The 22,789-nt window shown below is 45.2% G+C and overlaps 1 protein-coding gene across 2 annotated transcripts in view; it reads right to left on the bottom strand.

Moving 5' to 3' along the window:
- Window positions 1-4,939: 4,939 nt before the first annotated feature.
- LOC113914199 (tubulin-specific chaperone cofactor E-like protein) overlaps window positions 4,940-22,789 on the bottom strand; it is a 177,291-nt gene continuing 159,441 nt past the window's right edge. Inside the window, exons 21-31 of one of the 2 annotated variants that reach the window (XM_035722684.1) lie at window positions 21,089-21,472; window positions 18,897-19,183; window positions 17,216-17,496; window positions 14,592-14,702; window positions 13,212-13,414; window positions 12,076-12,239; window positions 11,378-11,626; window positions 7,896-8,058; window positions 6,685-6,772; window positions 6,291-6,407; window positions 4,940-5,692 (exon numbers count right to left, since the gene is read on the bottom strand). In XM_035722684.1, coding sequence (XP_035578577.1) covers window positions 5,592-5,692; window positions 6,291-6,407; window positions 6,685-6,772; window positions 7,896-8,058; window positions 11,378-11,626; window positions 12,076-12,239; window positions 13,212-13,414; window positions 14,592-14,702; window positions 17,216-17,496; window positions 18,897-19,183; window positions 21,089-21,472 — 2,148 coding nt within the window. In that variant the 3' untranslated portion in view covers window positions 4,940-5,591. Of the gene's footprint in view, window positions 5,693-6,290; window positions 6,408-6,684; window positions 6,773-7,895; window positions 8,059-11,377; window positions 11,627-12,075; window positions 12,240-13,211; window positions 13,415-14,591; window positions 14,703-17,215; window positions 17,512-18,896; window positions 19,184-21,088; window positions 21,473-22,789 lie in introns of both variants that reach the window. The other variant, XM_027579201.1, reaches the window with a different exon arrangement.

Here is a 22,789-nt window from a genome sequence, read left to right as displayed (position 1 = left end):
TATTCCTTATAGCAGTTTGCGGTCATGGACACAGAGACTCATGGACAGCGTGATTGAATGTACACTTGTACCTCTTTGATTTGAATGGTCCATTGTAGATATGTAGAATACGTTTAAAGACCAGGACAGCCGGTTGCATTAAGAATGTTTATGGCAGTTCAGAGGAAAATACTGGGAACCATATATTTTCTGCCTTTGCTTAACATATAATTAATAGCATATTTCTATGTGAATGTAGTCTTTAAATCAAAAACTGCCATGAGTTCTGGATAGATCCAATGCAAAGACTTTCAAGACCTAAAGTAATGAGATATGTTCTCCATTTTGATAGATTTTTGCCCAACTAGAAAAGGGTAATATCTGTGGATTTTGCTAAACTATCCCAGGAAGAAATTCAAGAGGAAGGGGGAAAATTTCAGACTTCTGTGTCTAGGTTTTTGGTTCCTAAAAGGCTTAAAAGACTTAAAAGGCTACTATCATCCTCATTGTCTCATGACCAGTTGGAAATTATGAGGTAAAGCTACAGGCATGAGCACACATACATGGGTGGGTGGGGCTTTTTTCTTCAGTTAGTACTTTATGCCGGTGTATGTGAAATACAACTTCGAGTTAACACCCTTCCTCTAATTTCCCTGTCAAAATGCAGCCTGATTTAGGATTGAACAATATTAAATATAGGCAGGAAAGCACTGAAAGTTATGAAAGATGCTACATGAACATAAGGTACGGTGCTTTCATCTAATGAGAGAGTATCTTAGTTTTGAAGTTATTTTGCAATCAGTGTCATACGCTGATTGTGTCATACAGATAAAACAGTGGCTAACCCAGAGGCTACATGCAAACAGAATCAACAAAATGTACAGTGAATGCTCTCCCTTCATTTGTTTCCTTAGCAAATAGAATTTGATTGCCGAGTTCTTCACGGAATGATGAGTCTTTTTGTGTTTTATTTCTATCTATAGACACAAAGACCTGTCCCTCTGCCATGGAGTTGTCTTATATGAGAATCGTATTTCAGCAAACATAATTAAACCATCACAAACAGAGCGTTCCATTAGTCAGACCAGAGTTATTGCTGTTGTGCTTTAGATGCATTTGCAAGTATTTCACATTCTGCTGGGGGAAAAGAAAGACCACTAAATATTTCATGGGCTTTTCTTGATCACATTGTTTATTTCTCAACGTTTTAAAGAGATACTTAATTTTTCCCGACAGCTATTTTTGTCAACACGTTGGAGAAATAGATATTAAGGGCAAAATTTGCATGGAATGCCAAAAGCTGGTATTATCCTGGAATGATGTGTACTGTGTGCATTAAAATAAATCTCACACTGTTCCCCCAGAAAATGTCCTTGGCATTTGATGTGTTTTCTAAAGCTATATTCTAGTAGTGCTCTGCCTCTAAGGTTTCGAGGAGGGGGAGAAATCATATTTTGATTGGTGTGGTTCAATAGACATTTGGGTTTCATGCAAAAAATAAAAAGAGGACACTAGAGGGCGCTGTTTGATTTTCTTTTTTCCCTCTGTTGTGCCTCAGATACCAGTGCATCAGGGCACTGAAAAATGCCATCGTGTTCTCCTAACCAGGGCCAAACTGCAATGAAATACAGGGTGTAGAAATCCCCTGAGTTCCAAGAGGGAGGCTGGAAGCTTCAGAATGGGGTAGATGCTAAATTAATTCAGCAAGAGTAAACAAGTAATTCTTTATTACACTAAACCTGCATGATTGTCATCTTTTGATAATTACTTAATTCCTTTGGTTGAAAGAAATTTTATTAGATTTCAAGCTCTCACTAAATGTCAAATGGTACTAAAAATAGCTAGAATATTAGACAATGTAAAACAATTAGTGCTCTCAAGTTTTGCCATCAGGACTTTGAGTAGCTCACATAACTACTACTGGTTAAGAAACTAATTATAGAATTCCCAATTGTCAGAAATGCCAGACCCCAAGATGTTATTTCTTTTGATATCAGACAAATTCCAAGTTAATAAGATTCCCAATTAACTTCCTTTTTTTAAAAAAGATTTTATTTATTTATTTGACAGAGAGAGACAGAACACAAGCAGGGGGAGTGGGAGAGGGAGAAGCAAGCTTCCCGCGGAGCAGGGAGCCTGATGCGGGGCTCGATCCCAGGACCCTGGGATCATGACCTGAGCCGAAGGCAGACACTTAACTACTGAGCCACCCGGGTGCCCCTCAATTAACTTCCTTTTTAACCTTTGCTAAGCAAGCGCCTTATCTTTCCTCCCCTTCCTTGAGGCAAATCGTTTTGAGTGGCAGGAAAAGGCCATGTTCTGGAGTTAATCTAAATATATACTGTCGTATGATTTACATTTGTATAGGGTCACTTTCTAACATAAGAATATTTGAAAAGAAGCTTAATATTCTCCTTTTCCAGAAGGAAAGTTTAGGTATCACGCTTGGAGTGATTTGTTTCAAGCAGAGAATTAGTAGAAGAGTCAGGATCATCTTCCAGTTCTGCCTTCCCGATAGTCAGCTAAGGGGCCTGTTTGGTTTTAGTTCTGTAAAAATATTTCCCTTGAATACAGATAGGAGTGATTGACTCAAAGATCACATAACAGCTGTCCCCAGAATTTCCAGTTCTTCTGCCTTCCAGGCTCACCGGAAGCTCTTTCTTCCCAGCTCTCATTACAGCCATGCAACTTGCTTCAGACAACAAAATGGGAACAGAAGTGATATGGCGTCCCTTCCCGGGTGTGATTCTCCCCTGGCCTAGGTGAACCCCCAAGCCTGGTGTTGAGCCGGCAGCATCACTAGATAATGAAGTCTCAAGAGATAACAAGTGTTGGCAAGGATGTGGAGAAAGGGGAACCCGGGTACACAGCTGGTGGGAATGCAAATTGGTGCCACCGCCGGGGAAAACAGCACGGAGTTTCCTCAAAAAACTAAAAGTAGGACTAGCGTACAATCCGGCGATTCTACTTCTGGGTAATTATGCAAAGGAAACAAAAACACTAACTTGGAACGATGTCTGCACCCCAGGTTCACTGCGGTGTTACTTACAATAGCCAACCTCCGGAAACAACTAGAGTCCATCGAGGGACAAATGGATCAAGAACTGGTGATACACACACACGCAAACAATTAGCCACAAAATAAAGAACGAAATCCTGCCATTTGTGACAATATGGATGGACCTGGAGGGCATTATGCTAAGTGAAATAAGCCAGAGAAATACAAATCCCGCATAATCTCACTTAGACATGGATTCTTAGGAAAAAGAGAAAATAAAAAGAGTTTATAGATATGGAGAATTGCCAGAGGTGGGGGGGGGGCAGTGGAAGGGGGTCAAAAATGTACAAATTTCCAGTTATCAAATAAATAAGTCTTGAGGATGTAATGGACGGCATGACGACTATAGTTAATAATACCGTGTTGCATATTCTAAAGTCAGTAAGAGAGGAGATCTTAAAAGTTCTCATCACAAGAAAAAATATTTGTAACTATGTAAGGTAACAGATGTTAACTAGACTTATCGTGGTGATCATTTTACAGGACCAGAGCCCACTGGCATAGGCAAGAAAGAAACCTTGGTGGGTTTTCTTAAAAAAAGATTTTACTTATTCATTTCAGAGAGAGAGAGCGCGCACAAGCAGGGGGAGTGGTGGGGGGAAAGGGAGAAGCAGACCCCCACTGAGCAGGGAGCCCAACGTGGGGCTCGATCCCAGGACCCTGGGATCATGACCTGAGCCGAAGGCAGACACTTAACCATCTGAGCCCCCCAGGTGCCCCAGAAACCTTAGTGTTTAAGCCACTGAGATTCCGGGGTATTCTATTATGGCACCACAACCTAACTTCTCCTAATGATAGACACGCTAAGGATGTCAACCAAGTGACAAAACCAAAGGCCAAGAATAAAAGTGTGGCAAGAACAGGTTTAATTGAAAGAGTTAAAAAAAAAACAACCCAAAACTCAACACACTAGTCTTTTATTTAGAACTTTCTAATGACTTTGATAAGAAAATCAATAAAGGGAAGTTATTAAATACGAAAACACCTCCTCCTTATGTGTTTTTAGTTGAGATTCATTTCAGGAAATCAAGTAAAATAATCGATGAGATTATTGTGTTCAACTCAGAATCTGTCTGATTGTGAACACCTAAACCTTCAACTGTGTCAACGAGATGGTTTTTCATGTGAAAATAGGACACGCACAGAACATCGATTTCTCTCTTGGTGAGGAAGCAGCATTGTGTCTCACTTGCAATAGACAGTTGGGTTCCTTAACCCCTCCCAATGCTCAGCATTTGCCCAGATCTCAAAATGTTCAAGCTGAAGTAGACACATCTTTTTTCTCCAACACTACCAGCTACTCTCTTAGCCACCATGTGTAACTGGCAAGACACGCTAGAATTTGTTGACCCTCCCAGACGACCAGGAAGTCAAAGGACCTCAGCACAGACTCAGTCTACACCCTAACTTCTTCAGCCCAGTGCCAGTGCGATGTGGTGCCCATTACACGCAAGGCAACATCGATCGTATCCACACCCACGGTCAAGGACGCAAGGATTTATGCTCAGCTTTTCACAGAGTTCCCAGAAAAATGCAAAAATACCATCAGCTTAAATCCAAAACAACTTCAAAATAAACTTGAAGTGGGTTTTACTTTTGTTTTGAACCTGAAAAAGAGAGGCAGTCCAGGGATTATATTTAGCAGGCCTCCCGTTTGCAGTTAATCACAGCAAATGCGTGTTTTTGTACTATATACAAAAGAGGATGCCGCCTCTCTTCTGTCCCGCACGTTCATGTCCTGCTAATGCTCTGTCAGTACACACAGCAAAACACATTCAAGCTCTGGCCAGTGGTGTCTACCAGGTCCAAAGGCTGCTGCTTTTTTTGAAATCAGAGCATGCTATGGAGTATGTAAACCTTAATATCAGTAAGAAAGATTCCAGTCACCAAGTACTGAGAGTACTTGAACGTGAAGTTTATTTAAGCATAAAACACATTAAAAATTATTTGGTTGATTTGTCAGAGAGAAGGGTCTGGGATGGGAGGTGGGCTTCCCCAGGTCTGCAAACAGTATCCCAAGTGGCCAAGCTGCCATGGCAAGGTTGAGGGACATAAGGGTAGGGAAGGAGCTCATCATAAACAGGAGCGAGCAACACATGCATATCGTAGATCAGACACTTCCGAACATCAGAAAGATTCCTTAGAGAGAGTCAAACTTTCCAGTCATTGCTTCTCAATATTGTTCCCACAGGCCCTTTCTCGGTAAAAAACTATGATCCAGAAACAGCACCAGTTGGACAGATTTCCCTGATTAGACTTCTCTAACCAGAATTTTCTTCTCCTTTACTGGTTTTTCATGGGAACCAAAGTTTCTAGTGACAATTGTTTGGACATTTTAGGCAAGATACCTGCTTTTGGGAGCTCCGTTGTGTACTTTGAAACAGGAGCTGGAAAATTCACACATTTCTGGGACTCTGACTATTGGAGGCAGGTGGTATCACTTTGAGATGCTGGACATTTTCAATCAGGCTTTGACTTAAGGGCACACACCTTTTATCCTACAGGGAATTGAAGTGAGTAAATTACAGTACTTTATATAGAAACCTTGAGTTAATTATGAGGTCGTGCCTGACTTATAGACAAAATGCCATAGTGAAATCTGGGTCATGATGAGAAGCAGCGTCCAGACTTGAAGTTCAATGGAAGAATTAGAGGCTGTGAACAGAGAGGAACATAGTAAGTCCTATGAAGAAAGATAGCTCTTTGACAGGAATCAGAACTCTGTGGTACTCAGCTAAATGAATAAGCCCACTTTCTTCATGGCCAAGAACTCACTTTATCCAAATGGCACTGACCAAGGCAGGAAAGAAGCAGAATTAACTCAACCTTTAGCAGAGTCCTGCTAACCTCAGGGAAACCCATGTGCTAAGGCAACTGCAAGAAATCTCGTTTGTTGGACCAACCATCCCAGTCCCAACCACAGCCCAGGTAGACTTGGTGACCAGATTTAAGGCCAATATTTGGTCCTTAAAATAGTTGGATAACTTTTTTTTTTTTTAAATCACCTTCATCTTTTAGATAAAAGAACAGAGACCCAAAGGTTAAAAACATTGTATCTGTATCTACATCAATATCTGTATCTCCAAGATGGTGCTAGAATTCCTTGGCATTCCCGTCATTTTTCCATCTTAATTTCTGGAATTTCCATAGGTCAATTCCTGACTGAGTGGGCTTCACGATTGAACGTCTCCTCCTCAGGGGAGAGGGCTCCCTGCGCCCCCAGCTGCCTGCCCAGAACAGGGGGAGCATCTACCTCTACAGCTCTTGCCGTCCGCCTGCAGCGCCCCTGTCACACAGCTACACAGGGGTCCATCGACCCGGCTGGTGCAAATCTGCTCACACCCTCCGTTGTCCTCACACCAGTCCAGCCCTGAAAAAGAGCAACTGGTGAGAACAAGGGCAGGCAGGTCAAATCTTCAACGTGGCTCTCGGGGCAACGCTTTAAACCAGAGGACAGCAAGAAGAAAAAAAGCCTAGCGCCGTTGTAGTGTTTTCAGAGTCAATGTAAAGATTTCACCGGGGTGTCCCTCCATCTCTGGTCGGTCACCAGATTCATGTCGTAGTTGAAACACACCCAAGAGTTAGTCCGAGCCCTCAAATCCCATTGTTTTAATAATTTATAACGTGTTTTTGGGGGACATACATACTTTTTCTCCTAATAGGTCCCACTGAAATGATCTGTTCTTTAGGTTCTTTGGTATAATCTGTGGCAATCCTGGAATTTTGTGGGCAAGTCTGAAAGACAGAACACCAGAGGGAAAATTTCACACAATTAAACTGATAACATATTCTTCACCATGTTTCCAACCTCCAAAAGAGGCAGTGGTTCCAGCCTCAAGCACTATCACTACTCTGATTAATTAGAACCAATGCATTCTTGATCCTGGAGCCCACCGGGACTCTGGGCTTTACGTGGAACAGAATTAAATATGTTCTCCTTCGATTCAAAAAGGCTCCCTTCCCAAGGATGAGGATTGTTGGATCGCATCCGGCAATAGGGTGGACAGCCGCGTGTGTAAGTGGCTTGACCACAATTCACAGCTTGATTCTGCAAACGCCAGGGAAGCACAAAGCGGGAAAGTTAAAGGTTAGGGAGCAGATCCCAGGGCAGTAAAATCTTAGGGACTCCGGTGTCTGTGGAGGGGATGTAAGCCTGGCATGGAAGAGAGGACTGGTTTGTCACCTCATTCCAGCAGCCCCTCCGGGAGCCCCTGCGGAGCCTCAGGCCCCGGCGTGGATCTGGATGAGCTGTAGGAGAGTCACTGTCTAAAGAACTCCTGGACCCAGGAGTTTGCTTCGATTGTGCGGTGGAGCTTGGCCCCCACTGTCCCCTTCAGATTCAGGTGGCCTGGCTCCTTGAGACTCGGGTGCAGGTATGGTGGTCCTCAAACAGGGCCAGTTTTGCCCTTCCCTCCCCCGGGGTAGTCGGCAATGCTGGGAGGCATTTTGGGGTGTGACAGCTGGGGAGGAGGTGCTCTTTGCCTCTAGTGGGTGGAGATGCTGCGAAACATCCTACAAGGCACAGAACAATCCCTACAACCAAGAACAGTTGGCTCCAAAAGGTCAATAGTGCTGAGGTTTGAGAAACCCTGGTCTAGTGCTATGCCCACGACAGACTGACATTTCAGAGACAGAGGAGGACATCATTCTACCGCATTCTCTCTCTTCCTGTCTGACCAAAGAGGACTGCCGCTCCTAAGCATCTAGGGAGGATTTCAACTTAGCCACTTCCAGGGGCCGTGAGAGCCACAGAACTCCCAGGAGCCAGCCAGATCCTGGCAATTGTGATCCCCATGCTGGGCAAACTGGGGGCAGTGAGAAATAGGGCGATGCATTTCATTTTCACGCCCTCACTTACTATTTTACAGGAGTACTTTTCGGAATCACACAGTGACACCGCGCAATGAAGATGAACTTCATCGTAATCCCCAATGAACTTGAAGACAGTGACATGAAAGCGACAGGTTAGGGAGACGCCGTTCTCCTCGATGCCAATGGTGTTATCTTTAATGTTCTGACACCTATTCAGGAGAAAATGGAATCTTTGCTTCACACTTTGGCTTCTATTTCATCTAAAGCCCATCATGATAGGTAAGAATGTCTTTGCATTTGAGAGTGACCTCTGGACTGTGTGGGTTTCTCATTTACTCCCACTCCCGTCTATTTTCATAGTTTGTTTTAAAAGCATCGAATAACACCTCAAGTTAGCATCCTAACTGCAACTAAAAGCTGGATGACTGCAGGGACTGCCCCCAGTCTCCCCACGGCTTCGGTTTCTCATTCTGCCCCTCATGGTGCCCTGCTTTACTGACACCAACTCAGCAAATGTCATCAGTCCTCGCCTCGGCTGTACTTTCTTGGGTTAATTATCAGTGTGTGTGTGTGTGTGTGGGGGTCCCCTGATTAAAACCCTATTGGTCCATGTTAAAATAGATGGGAGCTGGAGAAGGCAGAGCAGTCCCAGATAGCTAAGATGCATGCAGCAGGTGGCCCCATCTCCTCCCCCGCCGCCCCCCCTTGTGGTATTGGGCTAGTGGGCAGTGACAGCCACCAGCCTCCCTCAGGTACACGTAAGAGTTCCCCAAATGCATCACAGCCCCTTCTGCCCCACTGTCTCTCCGTATGAAGTTTCCCTAATCTGGAAGTCTTCCCATGTATACTCCTGCTCTTTCCCCAAAGCCAGTCTGTGGCTCCCCCTTCTCAGCAGACAGCCCCCTACCACTGTCCTGACCAGGCGGGAACAGGTGGCTTTTCTGGATTCCCGGAGCACAAGAACCCGGATGTTGCCTTCACTGGGTCTCCAACACACTGTAGGGTCCACAGGACAGATCTAAATATCTTTGTGGATGAATGCATGAGTGAACGCATGAACTGTGCCACCGTGGCCAAGGTTGGCCTATAGGCGCTGAGAAGTTATCTAAAAATGATGAAGATGAAAAGAGTGACTCTTTTTTTAAATCTTTCCTTCCCATACCCACAGGATTAAATAGCTTAGTGATAAGGAAAATTAAAAACCGGAGTTATCCTTCAGGATCCCCACACCTATTAGGTTTTGTAATTAGTCTTCAAGGCGATTGTTTCTTAAATGTTTTGAAATTAAAACTTACTTGCCGTACTTCTCCTTGTCACTGTTATTCATTTGAATAATCTAAATGGGTTCAAAGTTTCTAAAATGTTCATAGCTCTCCAATCTTCACACAGGCCTTCCCTCTTAACCAGACCACCCCCTCCCGGACCGATGACTCGATACTCAGGTACCGGAAACGCATGGAGCAGAAGGAAGAGGTTGGGGAAGGAGGGACAGGCTCTGTGGATGCCTGCCTCAGTGTGAGCACACAAGCCAAGCGCTAGAACCCTTTGTCCACCATCAGAGGAACAACTGTCCTTTCCTCTGTCCAGGTGCACGAAGAGGAGAGAACAGCGACGGGCATGATGGGACTTCTGAGTCACTGGGAGATGGTGGTACCATTGCTGCTCTCCACCGAGCTGACCCCCCAAAATTCTGAAGTGAACCCATTTTGCTGCTCACACGTTTGTCACCATGCATCGGTTTTCCCACTGGACAAGTTCACTGGGAACACAATAACCACAGCCCTCCAAGAAGGGTCAGAAGGACTCATGAATTAAAATTCCCCCATAGGACGAAAGCAAACGACAGTTTCATCTGGAAGGCCTTTGTTCAGACCCTGGGGGGAGGCTGAGATTTATGAATACGCTCACTCACTCTCCTCCCTGGGTCAAGTCTATTAAGCACTATTTAAAAACTGCTAAATGCCACTGCGTCCTCCAAAGGAGACACAGGCCCTCCAGCCGGGCTGGTATCTGTACAGGGGCTCAGATCTGAGCTCTTTCACTTTAGGAAAGGACTTCGATGGGAAGGAGAGGCATCCAGGCTGCGAGCCACCGAGGAGTCACCACGTCCTTCCCTTTGCCTCTGAACAGCCCAAGAACCAGCTCAGGAAGTCAAAAGCCTCTGCACCCTGTGCCACAAGTCCTGTCCGGCCAGTTAGGGAGGCTGTGTGTCGTAATACTTGAAAGGGTTCCTCTCTGCCCCTGGCTAATTGAGTCGCCCTGGGTGAACTGTGTACCTAACTTCTCTGCAAAGCCGTGGATATTCACTGTTTGCCCAGAACCATACCTTCTTTTGAGAAACTATTCCTTTTCAACCTTGAAGCTAATTGTAATATCCACAGAGCTCCCTGACCACCTCAGGGTAGGTGTCGACCCAGGCTAGTCACGGGGGTCAGGACACGCTACCCCCCAAAATCTGGCCCCTTGACATACTGAGTATTTTAAGGTGAAGGAGTTTGAGAAAACAGCAGAAGCAGAAAGGTCACGGTGACCTTCCCCTGACTCTACTGTCCTGAAACAGGTCACAAAGCCCTCAGGTGCCAGGGGCCCTCCCTCCTTCAGGAAAGTAGCATCCTTATCTCCAAAGACAGAGGGAAACCAAGAAGAATCCTAACCAAGAGGCTCTGCTAAGCTTCCCCCAGTTTACTACATTTACCACATACCCTTTGACCTTTCATACTTCTCCATGGTCCCTTCTTGGTCTAACCTAGCAGAAAGTTCTCAGGTTCGACCACTTCCTTTCTCCTCATTTCCTTATGGAGGCTTCTGTGTCACCTAAAACCCATATTAAATAAATGTGTATGCTTTTCTCCTGTTAGTCTGTCTGTCTTTGATTTTCACAGCCGGCCAGAACTACTGTTACTTGACATAACCAGTTTTTAAAAAATAAAAATAATTCTCATTACTGTGGTTTGGTCTATAGTCTTTTCTTCTGATTCATTCCTTCTGTAAATTTTGTTACATAACCACTGTGTTTCAGGAAACACAGTAGGTGCCAGGCATTTAGCAGTGAATAAGAAGAAACTCCTTGATTTTATAGGCTATGTAGTTTCTTCCACTTACTCTCTTATTCTGTTCTATTATTCTAGTTCTTTTCAAATTTTGACAGGTGTTCTGTTCACCAACCATTCCTTCTCACGACATGCTTTTGTGCAGGTGATCCACATTTCTCTCAAGCTGAAACTCGAAGTCGGCAGGACACAATCCCCGCTTGGATCACATTGCAAACAAAGCTTTTTGTAGTTAATGCCACAAAGATGCGGGGATCTGCTACTAAGTTGCTCTATGACTTTAAGCAAGTTGCTTGGCCTCCCTGAGCCTCAGCCTGCTCATTGCTCATCCAATGTCTACCTCACAGGCTGTCAAGAGCATTCTGGTTCATGGATGCACAATACAAACATTGCCTCCCACTCTCTTCTCTAAAACCTGACGTGGACCAGTATTTATCTGAAAGGCTCTGAGGCTGTCCTCTAATAAGAGGCCACTCACCCTCCTTCAATGATGAAGTACCGGAGTTTGTCATTGCTGTCACGGGAGGGGGTAGCATAGCATTTGTTCAGCGTTAGGAGTAAGTGTGTGGAGTCAGCTCCAACCACAAAGACCCCTACGTACAGCACATCTCGAGTTGTCAACACCACCTCACCCTGGCGGTAAGGGTGTTTGTAGGAAGCATTTTTGTAGAGCGCCATCTTGGTGGTGAAGCTGCCTTCTTGGGTTGGAACTGTGAGGTTAATGACACTAAAAGGGAAACAATCATGAGGCAAGGGACCCCAAACAATTATATGTATTCAATTGCTACCATTTTCAAGCCGAAAATGCAGAAGGAAGGCAAAGCAGATGATAGCAAAGTATAACTCCACAATGGTACCCAAAATGGCAAGCCACATGTGGCAAGTAAAATGAAAATTAAATAAAATTTAAAAAAATCAATTCCTCAGCACCCCTAACCACATTTCAATTGCTCGATTTTGACATACAGCTGTTGCACTGGATAGTAATACAGTACATTTCCATCATTGTAGAAAGTTCTATTGCACAGTGCTGGTCCGAGGCTTTAGGTGCAGAAAATATGAACTATTTCTTCCCTAGTGTTTCAAAGACAAATGCTAGCAAGCAATTTTGATTATGCTAACCTTGACTGTCAAGGAAAAGACAAAGCAATGCACACAGCCCATGAGATTCTTTACCTTAGCATAGGCTTCACAACAGAATCTAAAGAGATCTTGATATCCAGCTCATAAGCACATGAAAATTCCACATTGATCGTCCGGTCCCTAGTGATGATGTTGCCAGTGTTGTTGGCACTTTCGATCCAGACTGTGTTTTTATACATGATATGAGTGCCATTGGACTGCAGAGCAAAGGAAGGTCAGAAATCATTAAGTGTGGGAGTATGTGGCTTGCATTTCAAATCCACAGCCCTGAAAGTGGAGAAATGGCTTCTTTCCATACATAACCCAGAGGCTGGTATAGGTCAGGATGGAGCTAGCTTCAGCATTTACTAACAATAATAATGAAAGTATTGCAATAGATGTCAACAGCACCCTTCAGTCTGATAACCTTGAGTGTCCACGGAGGCTGAATCCCTGTACCCTGAATTCTAACTACAACCAGCCCTAGTTAACCGTGGGAATCCAAGCTGGGGACAGCATGAAGTACTGCCATCCCAGGTTAATATAAATCTTCTTTTTTGAGTCTTAATCCAAAATCTCTCCCACACCAAATCTTCTACCAGACATTCCCACAAGGACCACAATGAACAAAGGCAGGTTGCACCTGCTCACTCCTTTCATTCCCTGATAAAGTGCTAATGAACACGGTTATATATATATATAATATATATACATATACATATATCTATTTTATAGGAAGGAACAGGAGGATAAGAAGCAAGATGCTTTGCCAACCTATACACTGGATAATCTGACATGAAAAGTTGGGCCTTGATGTATTTCTGCAGCCAACTGTTACATGGTGTCTGGGACACCCCCCCCCCAAAACTCTTCCTTTACCTGGAAGAACAAGAGAAGAATGAACGAGGTAACAAAAATTTGTCAGCATGGAGGGTAAAGGATGACAGCGGACAGCGCAAACTGAGGACAGGAGCCTGTCACTTATTGGGATCTTTCAGTTCAATTAACCACTCAGCACCCAATGATTCTTCTCCTTGATGTCTTTCATGTTGGATATGTCTTGTGTTGTTTTCCACAGAGGATATTTCTAAGTAAACCACCCTGAAGTTGGCTTTAAAGATACCCAACGTGCAAACCCTTGGTGCTGTCACTACCTCAGCCGGATGTCCTTTCTGGCCCCTGGTTCTCACCTGCACGATGTTGCCACAATTCCCTTTGGTGTTGTTGATCTGAAAGGAGATGAAATCTTCCCCCTCGATGTGGGAACACAGTCTGTCATTGATCCTCACACCCTCCCTCTCAAAGCCGAGCTGGAAGAGTCTGCACTTCGATATGGACACTTCCATCTGGGCTGCCTTGCAGGTCACCTCTGCATCAATGATGTCATGGGAGTCTGCGGGGAACAGTTAGTATGAGAGGCAAGTCAGGGGGAGCTGGTGGTGCTGCAGGGGTGGGGGTGAGGTGTCCTCTGACCGGATCCTTGAGAAGAGGCTAATGATCTTCACACAAAGGCTGGACATTTCTAATTAAGCTTTGATCCAACCAAAAGAGTACATAAAGTTATTCAAAGCAATAACCGGGATGTTGTTAAGCTTTTTAAAAAAGATTAACATGCTAGTAAAGTGTGTTTCGTCTTTTCTTCACAAACCTAGGACCTTGCCCCACTTTGGGTGGAGCTACTTTCCCCTAAGCTGTGTACCGCATCTGGCTTATCCTAGAGAGGCTAAAGGACATGCCCCCGGGTGAGAGCAGCCCCGGGCAGGCCACTCCTGGAGCCCCCACGGATTCCCAGGCACCCACTAGGAGATTTTTGACACTATTAGGCCAATTGGCATTTTCTAGGAGTACATAAACACAAGCTAACGAGCACTAGAGAAACAGAGAGGATTTTATCTGCCCAGGTGAAGCCCTGGAACAGCAGCCCTCCTAGGGAATCTTTCAGTCAAGTAGGATGCTACAATTTAGCACATGCCTTCTGAGTTATTTGGTTCCAGCAAGGGCACGGGGCTGGGGGCGCAAAGCAGCACCCCCCTTCAGGCCGACATCATGGGTATGCCCGGCGGGGACAAGGCCGTTCCTACCTTATGGGCGCTGAGGTTTGGAGTGGGACCTGTGGTCCTAGGTGTTTACTGTTTGCTTCAAACCCCACAGTTGCTTCTTCAGGACCAATTAATCTGGCTTTCAACCAGTCTTAAAGCACCTGGCACTCTCGCTCTGAGGGTTTCGTGTTTGCGTCAAACTGCCTGACTTCCCTGTGAGACTAAGACATCAATATGGATCCCTCTGATGTTGATCGGGGCCTCAGATGTAACTGGCTGATTCTATTCATGTACAAATTTAGGTGTTATCATTTATTGAAGAAAAGGCTGTAGCTATGAGGAGGCGAACATTAGCCTACTTTGAAGAAGTCAGATTGCTTCTTCGTTCTGCTTCAACGCTTGTGAAAGCTTCACGAGGTGGGTCTCTAACTAGGGCGGCTACATGGGCTCCACCCCTGGAGTCCTTCTGCGTGGCTGCCAGGCCTCCGCATCAGGCCCAGTCTGGGTGGGGAGGTGGCAGGTGTCACTCACTGTTACCATAGGGGGGCGGCTCCACGCAGCCACACAGCTCTCCTCCGTTTTCCAGCTCACAGGTCCGGTTGGGACAGTCCACCCCCACACAGGGATCTTCAACCACTCCTGCTAAAAAGGAAAACAAACACAAACACGCACGACTTGATTTTCACACCCATGCTCAGCAGCAGGTGGCTGCACTCTGGACTTGCCACTTTCATGGAATTGGCGGTGGTCAGATGGCAGCTGAGGATGAACAGACAGGGCAACTTTCCAGAACATGATGACAACATGTGATCAGGGCCCTGGCTCCAGGCTTCGGTATCTCCTCCAACCCTCACGATTGCTCTGTGTGCGAACTAAGTACCATTTCACAGCTGCAACATGCCCAAGGTCCACACGGTGGAAGGTGAGTGGTGAGAATGGAATGCAGAGACACCGCAAACTGCCAAGATCTACCCCGATCCCTGTTCTTAGCACACTGGTCTTCCATTACACGCATTTGTATCTTTGCGCTTACACAGAGTGGGGTCCAACCATTTATCTTCATCCTCCCTTGCAGCCAGCTTCCTCATAGTTGCTGCTCAGTAAATATTTGTTAAGCATGAAAATTTCAGGGCCAGTAAAGTCCCAGAGAGGTCCTTCAGATAGGACTTGCTGGTCTGTTTTGATTCATGGTCTACTTTCCCCATAAACTTCTGTGTACTTAATTTTATAAAAATAGACAAACCCAAACCTACACACAACTCGCCGACACTGACTTAGATTAATTGTACTGTTTTGCCAACAAGGGTAAAACTGTAAGTAAAAAACAAATGTATGTGGAGTGCCATCATCATCATATTATAAACAATTATTTCTGTAGCAGATGAGTCCACAGACCACCTGCAAGATCGTCAACTCCCCAGTTTAAGAAACACTAATTGAGAGCATTTTCTTTTAGATGCTCGTTTCTTTATTTAAAGAACCTCTCTCCCTATCAGATGTAATAATCCTCCTATTCATCATGGCATGGGATGGTGAGTGCTAAAGAAACAACAACTGTTCAATCCCAGCATGAGCCAAGTTAGCTTCAAGAATTTAAAAACAAAGCAAAACCCCGTGCTGCCTCAGCTGCTTCTCCTGACTCAGCTGCCATGCCCCTCTGCTAAGTAACTCACTGTAATACATGGGAGTTTCGGGATGGCTTGGCATCACCCTGTCTTAATTTCCAGAAAGACCACTAATGGAGAGCCATCAGCATAATTTAAATATATTTATTTTTAAAGGCTTCCTTTTATAAAGATCCTTTCACTTGACCAGTGTGTCCAGTGCCTGCACAGTGCACACAACGGCCACTCAGCGAATGTTATGGCTGATTAACACAACATGAAAACAGCCCAAGAGAATAACAAAGTGGGGAGGCTATAGCCCACAGAAGGAAAAAAACACCTCCCTTACCAATATGGTGGTCCATATACCAATTGGCAAATAAGACATGCCCTTATACAGACGGAAGTTCTTAAAGTTTCAAAACAGTTAATCTTAAAATTATTGAAACTATTGCTTATTAACACAACAGGGTAAAATATTAAAGTTATCAAAAAATGTACGTTGATTTCCAAGAGAGACTAGTAATTTGCTTGTTAAGAGTTTCTGAAATCATTGGATACATATTCTAATCAACTACATTGTTTTTAGATTCTGAATTAAGTGCATCCCTACTCCTGGTCAGGTTTAGTCTGCAAATTTGCTGACAGGCATGCAGTCTTGCAATGTGCCAGTTTTTGTGTTGGTACCTGGATGCACACCGGGTTGGCAAAATACACACACTGTTGGCCACAATTTCATACTGCATTAAAAAGACAGGCGATGACACATTTATATGTGTTTATATACATATTTGCTCCATTTGTTTGATTAACTTAGCAAGAAAATGAGCAAATGATATAATGGATCTACACATCAAAATGATTTTCTTACTACAGAAAAAAATATAAGACTCTTTAGATCTACTGGGTGACGGGCATTAGGGAGGGCACGTGATGTGAGGAGCACTGGGTGTTCTGTGCAACTGATGAATTGCTGAACTCTACATCTGAAACTAATGATGTACTCTATGTTGGCTAATTGAATTTAAATTAAAAAAAGGAGTCTATAGACCATTGGTTTATCAGCTAATTTAATATATGTACAATCCCTTTATAAATCCAACCACAGCTTCCTTGCAAGGCAGGCAGATAGAGTTGGTGCGATTCCAGCTCAGCTTGCCCCTTGCCACATGTCTTCCCTTTCTGAGCTGGGCTCTGACCCCTGTTCAACGAGGCAAGAAGAGCTGGTTTCGAGATCTGAAAGCAGTCAGGATGTTCATCCCTCTACCTCATCAGTCACTAAATGGGTGCTCCTCCAACCCAAAGAACCTCATCTGCCCAAGCTGGTGTCCCAAATTCCATAGCTGGGGCGGAACCACAGGCAAGTGAGGCTCTCCTGAAACGCCCCCCTCCCCACAGAATCTCTGCTGTAGCTCTCAACTCTTTAAGCCTGGGGGCAGACCTATGGCTAAAGGTGGAGGCCGGCCGGCCAGGCCTAGCCCAAGCGGTGTTGCCGGCAAGGCTGTTCTCTTAGCTCGAAAAGAACCCACAGAGATAAAATAATTCTCTTACAGCAATTCTCCTTCTCGATCCACTCGGTGCTGAGGATCCCGAAGGAGCGACAGGACTCCCCATAGGCTGCCAGGGAGCCACAGAGCTGGGACTTGTGGTGGTTGTAGCAACCGTCCAGGTAGCAGGACTCGTAGAAGGGGAGGGGGTCCAGAAGCCCGTAGCAGGGCTGGAAGAAGCCCTTCATGTCCGTGAGCTTCAGGCAGTAGCTGTCACCCTGCATCTTCTGGATGTGCACGTTATCACACATGGCCGCGTACTGAGAGAACTGCAGCTCGTTGCAGCTAGAGGTGAGACGTCTGGTCAGACGCAGCGAGACCCAGACAGCCCCCTGAGATCCCCGCGGGGAGGGAAGACCCCACCTGTTACCTCATCTGCTAACCCGGAAGTCAGTGAAGTATGCGGATTCCAAACACTAATTAGCTATGTGATCTTAGGCGAATCAGGGGCTACTGGCCTCAATCTATCCATCTAAGAAAGCGACACAGTAATTCCTATTGTTGCTATCGCTGGGAGAGGTGAGGGTAAACTAAAATAATGGGTCAGTGGCCAACGTGTCAGACGAAAGGCAGATACTGATATGAAAACTGTTAACCTTCGATAGGATTGATACAATAACCATGAACAGGTATTGATTTAATAACCAATAACAACCATAATAATAATGAGAGTTACTATTATTATTAATCAATAATAGTAATGATAGTTGGTATAATAGTTGTCTAGAAGCCTTCTAAACCACTTCCCATATAGCTACCAGAGACCAAAAGCAAAACTGTCACAAGAAAATTGGTATCCAGCTGAAACAGTTTATAAAGGAAGAAAAGGAAGGGAGAAGCTCAAACAGAATCATAACCCCTCAGGAGGAGATTCTGGACTTTGCCACTTACAGGCCCCTCATGTAATTCATTCTGCTCTAGCTTCCATTTCACCTAGAAAAGGAAGAGGTTGGACTAGATATTGCCTGAGGTTTTTTCCAGCTCTGGGGCCTATAATTCAGGATCGTCTAATTTATGAGATAGTATTCTGTTTATACCTGCGTCATTTCCCCATCTGGACATTTAGCTGATGCTAAAGTACAAGGGATGGAACCTTTATAAAAGCAAAGAAATAGCATGAAAAAGAAGCATATCTATAGATCCAGAAATGTATTACAAAATTCAGCAGCTCAGAGGTAATCTGAATTAAGTAACTTTGGAATAACTTGTTTAACTCATTCTATCTCAACTGGCAAGAGAGGGGTCTCATAATAACTTTGGTGACTTCCATTTTTGAAAAGGCTTTCCTGATCTCTACCAAACTCTACCTGCATTCTGGTGGGAGTCACGGGCACATAATTAGACCCAGACCTGGGAAGCAAGGGACTTTTTCTCCCAAGTCCCAGCAGGTGGGCAGCTGGTCAAGACCTCAGGGTTTAATCCTGGGCACCCTCTTCTGTTCGGCCAAGGGCTAGATGACATGAAGACTTGGAATCATATCATCTAAGCCCGGTTCCTTCCTCTGCCATTCAAGAAATTACTGAGGCCTCTGCTGTGCCTATTTGTCTCATGAAAACTCCAAAGACCTAGGGCTCAGCTCTTTGCAGGAGATGAGTGGTGCTACGATAGAGAGTGCATTCCTCATTAACACCTGTCATGGACACGGGAGGGTGTGGGACACCAAGTCTAGCAGCTGGAACTCTCACCTCTTCTGCATGCCATTGGTTTTCCAGCTCTGGGCCAGTACCACGCTGCTCACCACTGGCTTCCCCCGCAAGGTCACATAGTCATCTGTTAAGTCCCCATTGAAGTTGCCACAGAGGCCACACACTTTGTTCTGCAGCCTCTCACTGATGCTGATTTTTATGACGTTGAAACCATTGTAGTAGATCTGGATGTCAGGGCTGGTGTCTATCACCAGGAACCCCTCACTGCTGTAGATTTTGGTTGCCAGCCCAGTTATAAATGGAACATTCACTTGTGTGCCATTCACCTGTGGGAGAGGGGGGAGAGAAAGTAAGTTATAGTAGGGGTTGGCAGTTGTTCCTATCAAGGGCCACTATAGATGTTTACAGGCTTTGTGGGCTATATGATCTCTATTGCTACTCAACTCTGCTCTCAGGGCATGAAAACAGCCATAGACAACATGTAATTAAATTAAGGAGGCTGCATTCCAATAAAGCTTTATTTAAAAAAAAATGGCAGCAAGTGGATTTGGTCAAATTCTGTAGCTTGCTGAACACTGCCTTAGAGTTTAAAGGCATTTACTCATCATACTGTCCTCAGTTCCCCCCAAAGCAGCAAAACGTGGAGGCAGAAAGATAAGAAAACATTATAAAAGTACAACCCACTACAAATGGCTGGATTTTTGTATAAAACTTTCCCCAGCATAAACCAATTACTGAAATGAAATCCCAATCCTGTGCGAAGGAGTGTCAAACATGGTTAAAATGAATCTGGGGATCACTGCCATGTTTATTGTTTTCTTGTGTATAAGGTCCAAACTGGAGGTCTCCCCCACCCCAAAGGTCCTATAGACACAGTATTTTCTGCATTCATCATTCTCCTACTTTCTAACAGTTTCTTTTCTTAGCCCTTAGGACAGAACATAACGTGCTTTTCCTGTACTTACCAAATAAATTGATCCCCCCCCCCCCAAGTTATTAGTAACTTTTGTTTCTTAAAAAAAAAAGCAGAAGCCTTTTAGACAATATGATTCTTTACCATTTTGGCCAGCTTGGAGTATTTTATTCAGCAATAATGTCAGTTTTGCTCTCTCGGGTGGTCATTTTGACTTTCTAGCTCCTGTATTCGGGAGCAATGCAGTCGTGTCTATGTGGGCCAATTTGTAAGAAGAATTGGAGTGTCAAAAACAGTAGCAGCTTTCACTGAAGTTAAAAACCAGTATTAAAATCCAGACTCTTCGTTTTAAGCTTGCAAAATACTGCCAGTCTTTTGCCTAATGTTGGACACTAAGCTATCTGATGATTTTCCAAAGACACGCTCAATGCAATGAGCCAGTGGCAGAAAGCAGAATACACACAATAATGCTTAATTCTGGAAAACGTTAATGTGTGTGTCCTGGCTCTCTACCTGCCCCTCCCCAGCTGGAGTCACAGCACTGGGGACTGGTGCCATCTTTCAGGTCTGCCAGCTTGTGAGCAGCCTGGTTTAGCTGAGAGGCTGGAGGTGGCTTTCAGGAGTTTATCAGAGCAGATTATATCTTACATGGAAGGGGCGGGAGGAATCCAAGTTGGGGAGCCATATCAGTTATGGGGGTTGGTTGGAGATTCACATTTATTTAATAGGTCAGTCTAAGATTCACCAGAGACCAGCCAGCCAGGCTAAGGGAGGGCCAACCTAAGAGAAATGCACAGTATGCAGCCTCCCATTTTCTTTCACTTGCTCTGTCATCATGGAGCCCTCTGATAGTGGGGGATGGCTCCATCAGGTTTTTAGCGAGGTCGTTATTTTTATAGGCAAATGCTTGCCTTCTCCTGGCTTTTAGAAAGGATAGCAGAAATGAAAGAGCTCATCTTGATACAGCTGAGCAGAGCCAAGAATACTTTTAAAGGCTCTTAAAAACAAACAAGATGCTTTTTGGAAATCCATCCAGAGTCAAAGCTGACTTGTCTACCATTTTATCACCTGAGACTCTATTAGCACCCACGCTGTCATTAGTGGCCCCGGAAGGGTCAGTGAAGGACAAAACGGGGCCGGTTCTCATGCTGCAGAATCTTTAGACTTTCATTCCTGAAAATCTGGTCATCTGTGTAAGGCACATGCGGAGGAACAACTTACTATCCTCCAACTGGGTTATCCGGGAAAACCACAAGGTCCCCTAGCCAGGCCCTTGTTCCGGGGCGCGTGTCTTAAGAATCAACCACAGGCTTGTCACCTTGACAGTGTTCCGGTCGTTGATGAGAATCTGCTCTTCGTTAATGTAGAAGTAGACGGGCGAGATGATGGTGAGGTTGGGCGCCGACCACTTGTCGAAGTTGATGATGAGCTGGAAGGAGATGTCGGGCAGCTTCTGGCAGATGGTGGAGAGCACGAAGGCACAGTTGGCGGGGAAGCGGAGGAAGGCACCGTCGAAGGTGCGGAAGACGCCGCCGCCCGCCGCCAGGCAATAGGAGGTCTTGGTGCTGAAGCACCCGCGCACCCCGTTGCGCAGCGCGCACTCCTCGTCCGACTTGCACTGGCGCGGGTCGCACTGGATCAGGTTGCGCCGGAAGCAGCGGCAGCGCCGCGTGCAGTCGCTGTTCCAGAACAGCTGCTTGGGCTGCAAGAGAGGCGGTGGGGGTTAAATGCCGGCTGTGGGCAGGCCGGGGGGGCCCCTCCCCTCCGGGCGCCCCTGGGGGCGTCTCCATCTGGACCCTGTTCTGGGCTGGGGGCTGGGCTAGCCTCCCTCCAAGGGGGCTGGAATTTGCAACAGCGAGCAGGAGGGGGTTTGCTGCCGTGTAAATGTGACATCTGTTCCACGCCACTTGGATGCCAGACCAACATGCAGTTTAGTCTTTATTGGTTTCGGTCAAGAACATGGGACCCTTATACAGCTGGATTGTAGACCTAATCACGGCCAACCTGTGAATGTTTAGATGTTAGAGGAAGTAGGTGAAGAGGAAAAATATTTGGTAGGAAAGTACCAGCTCCACCTCGAGGATGAAATTTCAGTTCGCTCAAGAATGATAAAAGTGGCCCTTCAGATCTTAACTAGGTTAAAAGAAAGTTATAACCACTTCCTATGATGAGTCATTTCAACATTCAGTGAGTACAGCCATTCCAAACTTTGTCTTTACCTACCTACTTGGAATTTCCTGTGGTGGCAAGGACCTCCATTCCTATGTGTTCTGAAAGGAGGGATCTAGAGAACAGGGAGGTTCTGGGCTTCAGTTCCAGCCCTGGACTCTACGTGTCCACCCTGAGGAACACTACCAACCTCCCAGAGCCTCCGTTTGCTCAGATCTCAATTGGAGGTAATAATACAGTCTTGCAGGGCAGCCCTGAAGATTAAATTAAATAAGACCTTATAAGGCACGTTTCCTGGCGTAGCGTAGGCACTCAATAAACCGTAGATGCTGTTCTTACTGGAGAAGAGCCACTCATCCTCTTTGAGAAGGTGAGAAATTACATAGTTACATAAAATACCAGTAGCAAAGTCTATATTCCATGGTGGCAGCCTTTAATTTCCTATTCTTCCCCAAACAAGCAATCATCTGTAGACCCAATTGTACTTGGTGGAGTTTGTGCTCTTGAACTTGCCCTTGTTCTAGATTGAGAACTCCAGGGAACAGCTGGAAATTGGTCATGATGGTCCAGGTGGGGTGTGGTCTCAACAAGTAGACCACTTCGAAAGACCTGTGATGTAGGTACTAATTCAACTGACCAGAACAGCACTCTCCAGAGATGTGTCAACTAGGCACAAGAAGGCCTTTGCTTCTGTCTGGTCACTGTTTCCGGCTTCATGGATAGACTTATCAAAATCCCAGCTATCACATACCAATAATGATCAGATTCAAAGGTAAATAGATAGAGAACAAGATCTCCAGGACAAGTTTTCTCAGTGCAGTGCACGTCAAGATGCTACTGCTGATTCTTT

The sequence above is a fragment of the Zalophus californianus genome, chromosome 11 (genome assembly GCF_009762305.2).
Source record: "Zalophus californianus isolate mZalCal1 chromosome 11, mZalCal1.pri.v2, whole genome shotgun sequence".
Lineage (NCBI taxonomy): Eukaryota > Metazoa > Chordata > Mammalia > Carnivora > Otariidae > Zalophus > Zalophus californianus.
The sequence above is the reverse complement of the archived record's forward strand: the minus strand, read 5'-3'. Positions and strand labels throughout refer to the sequence as shown.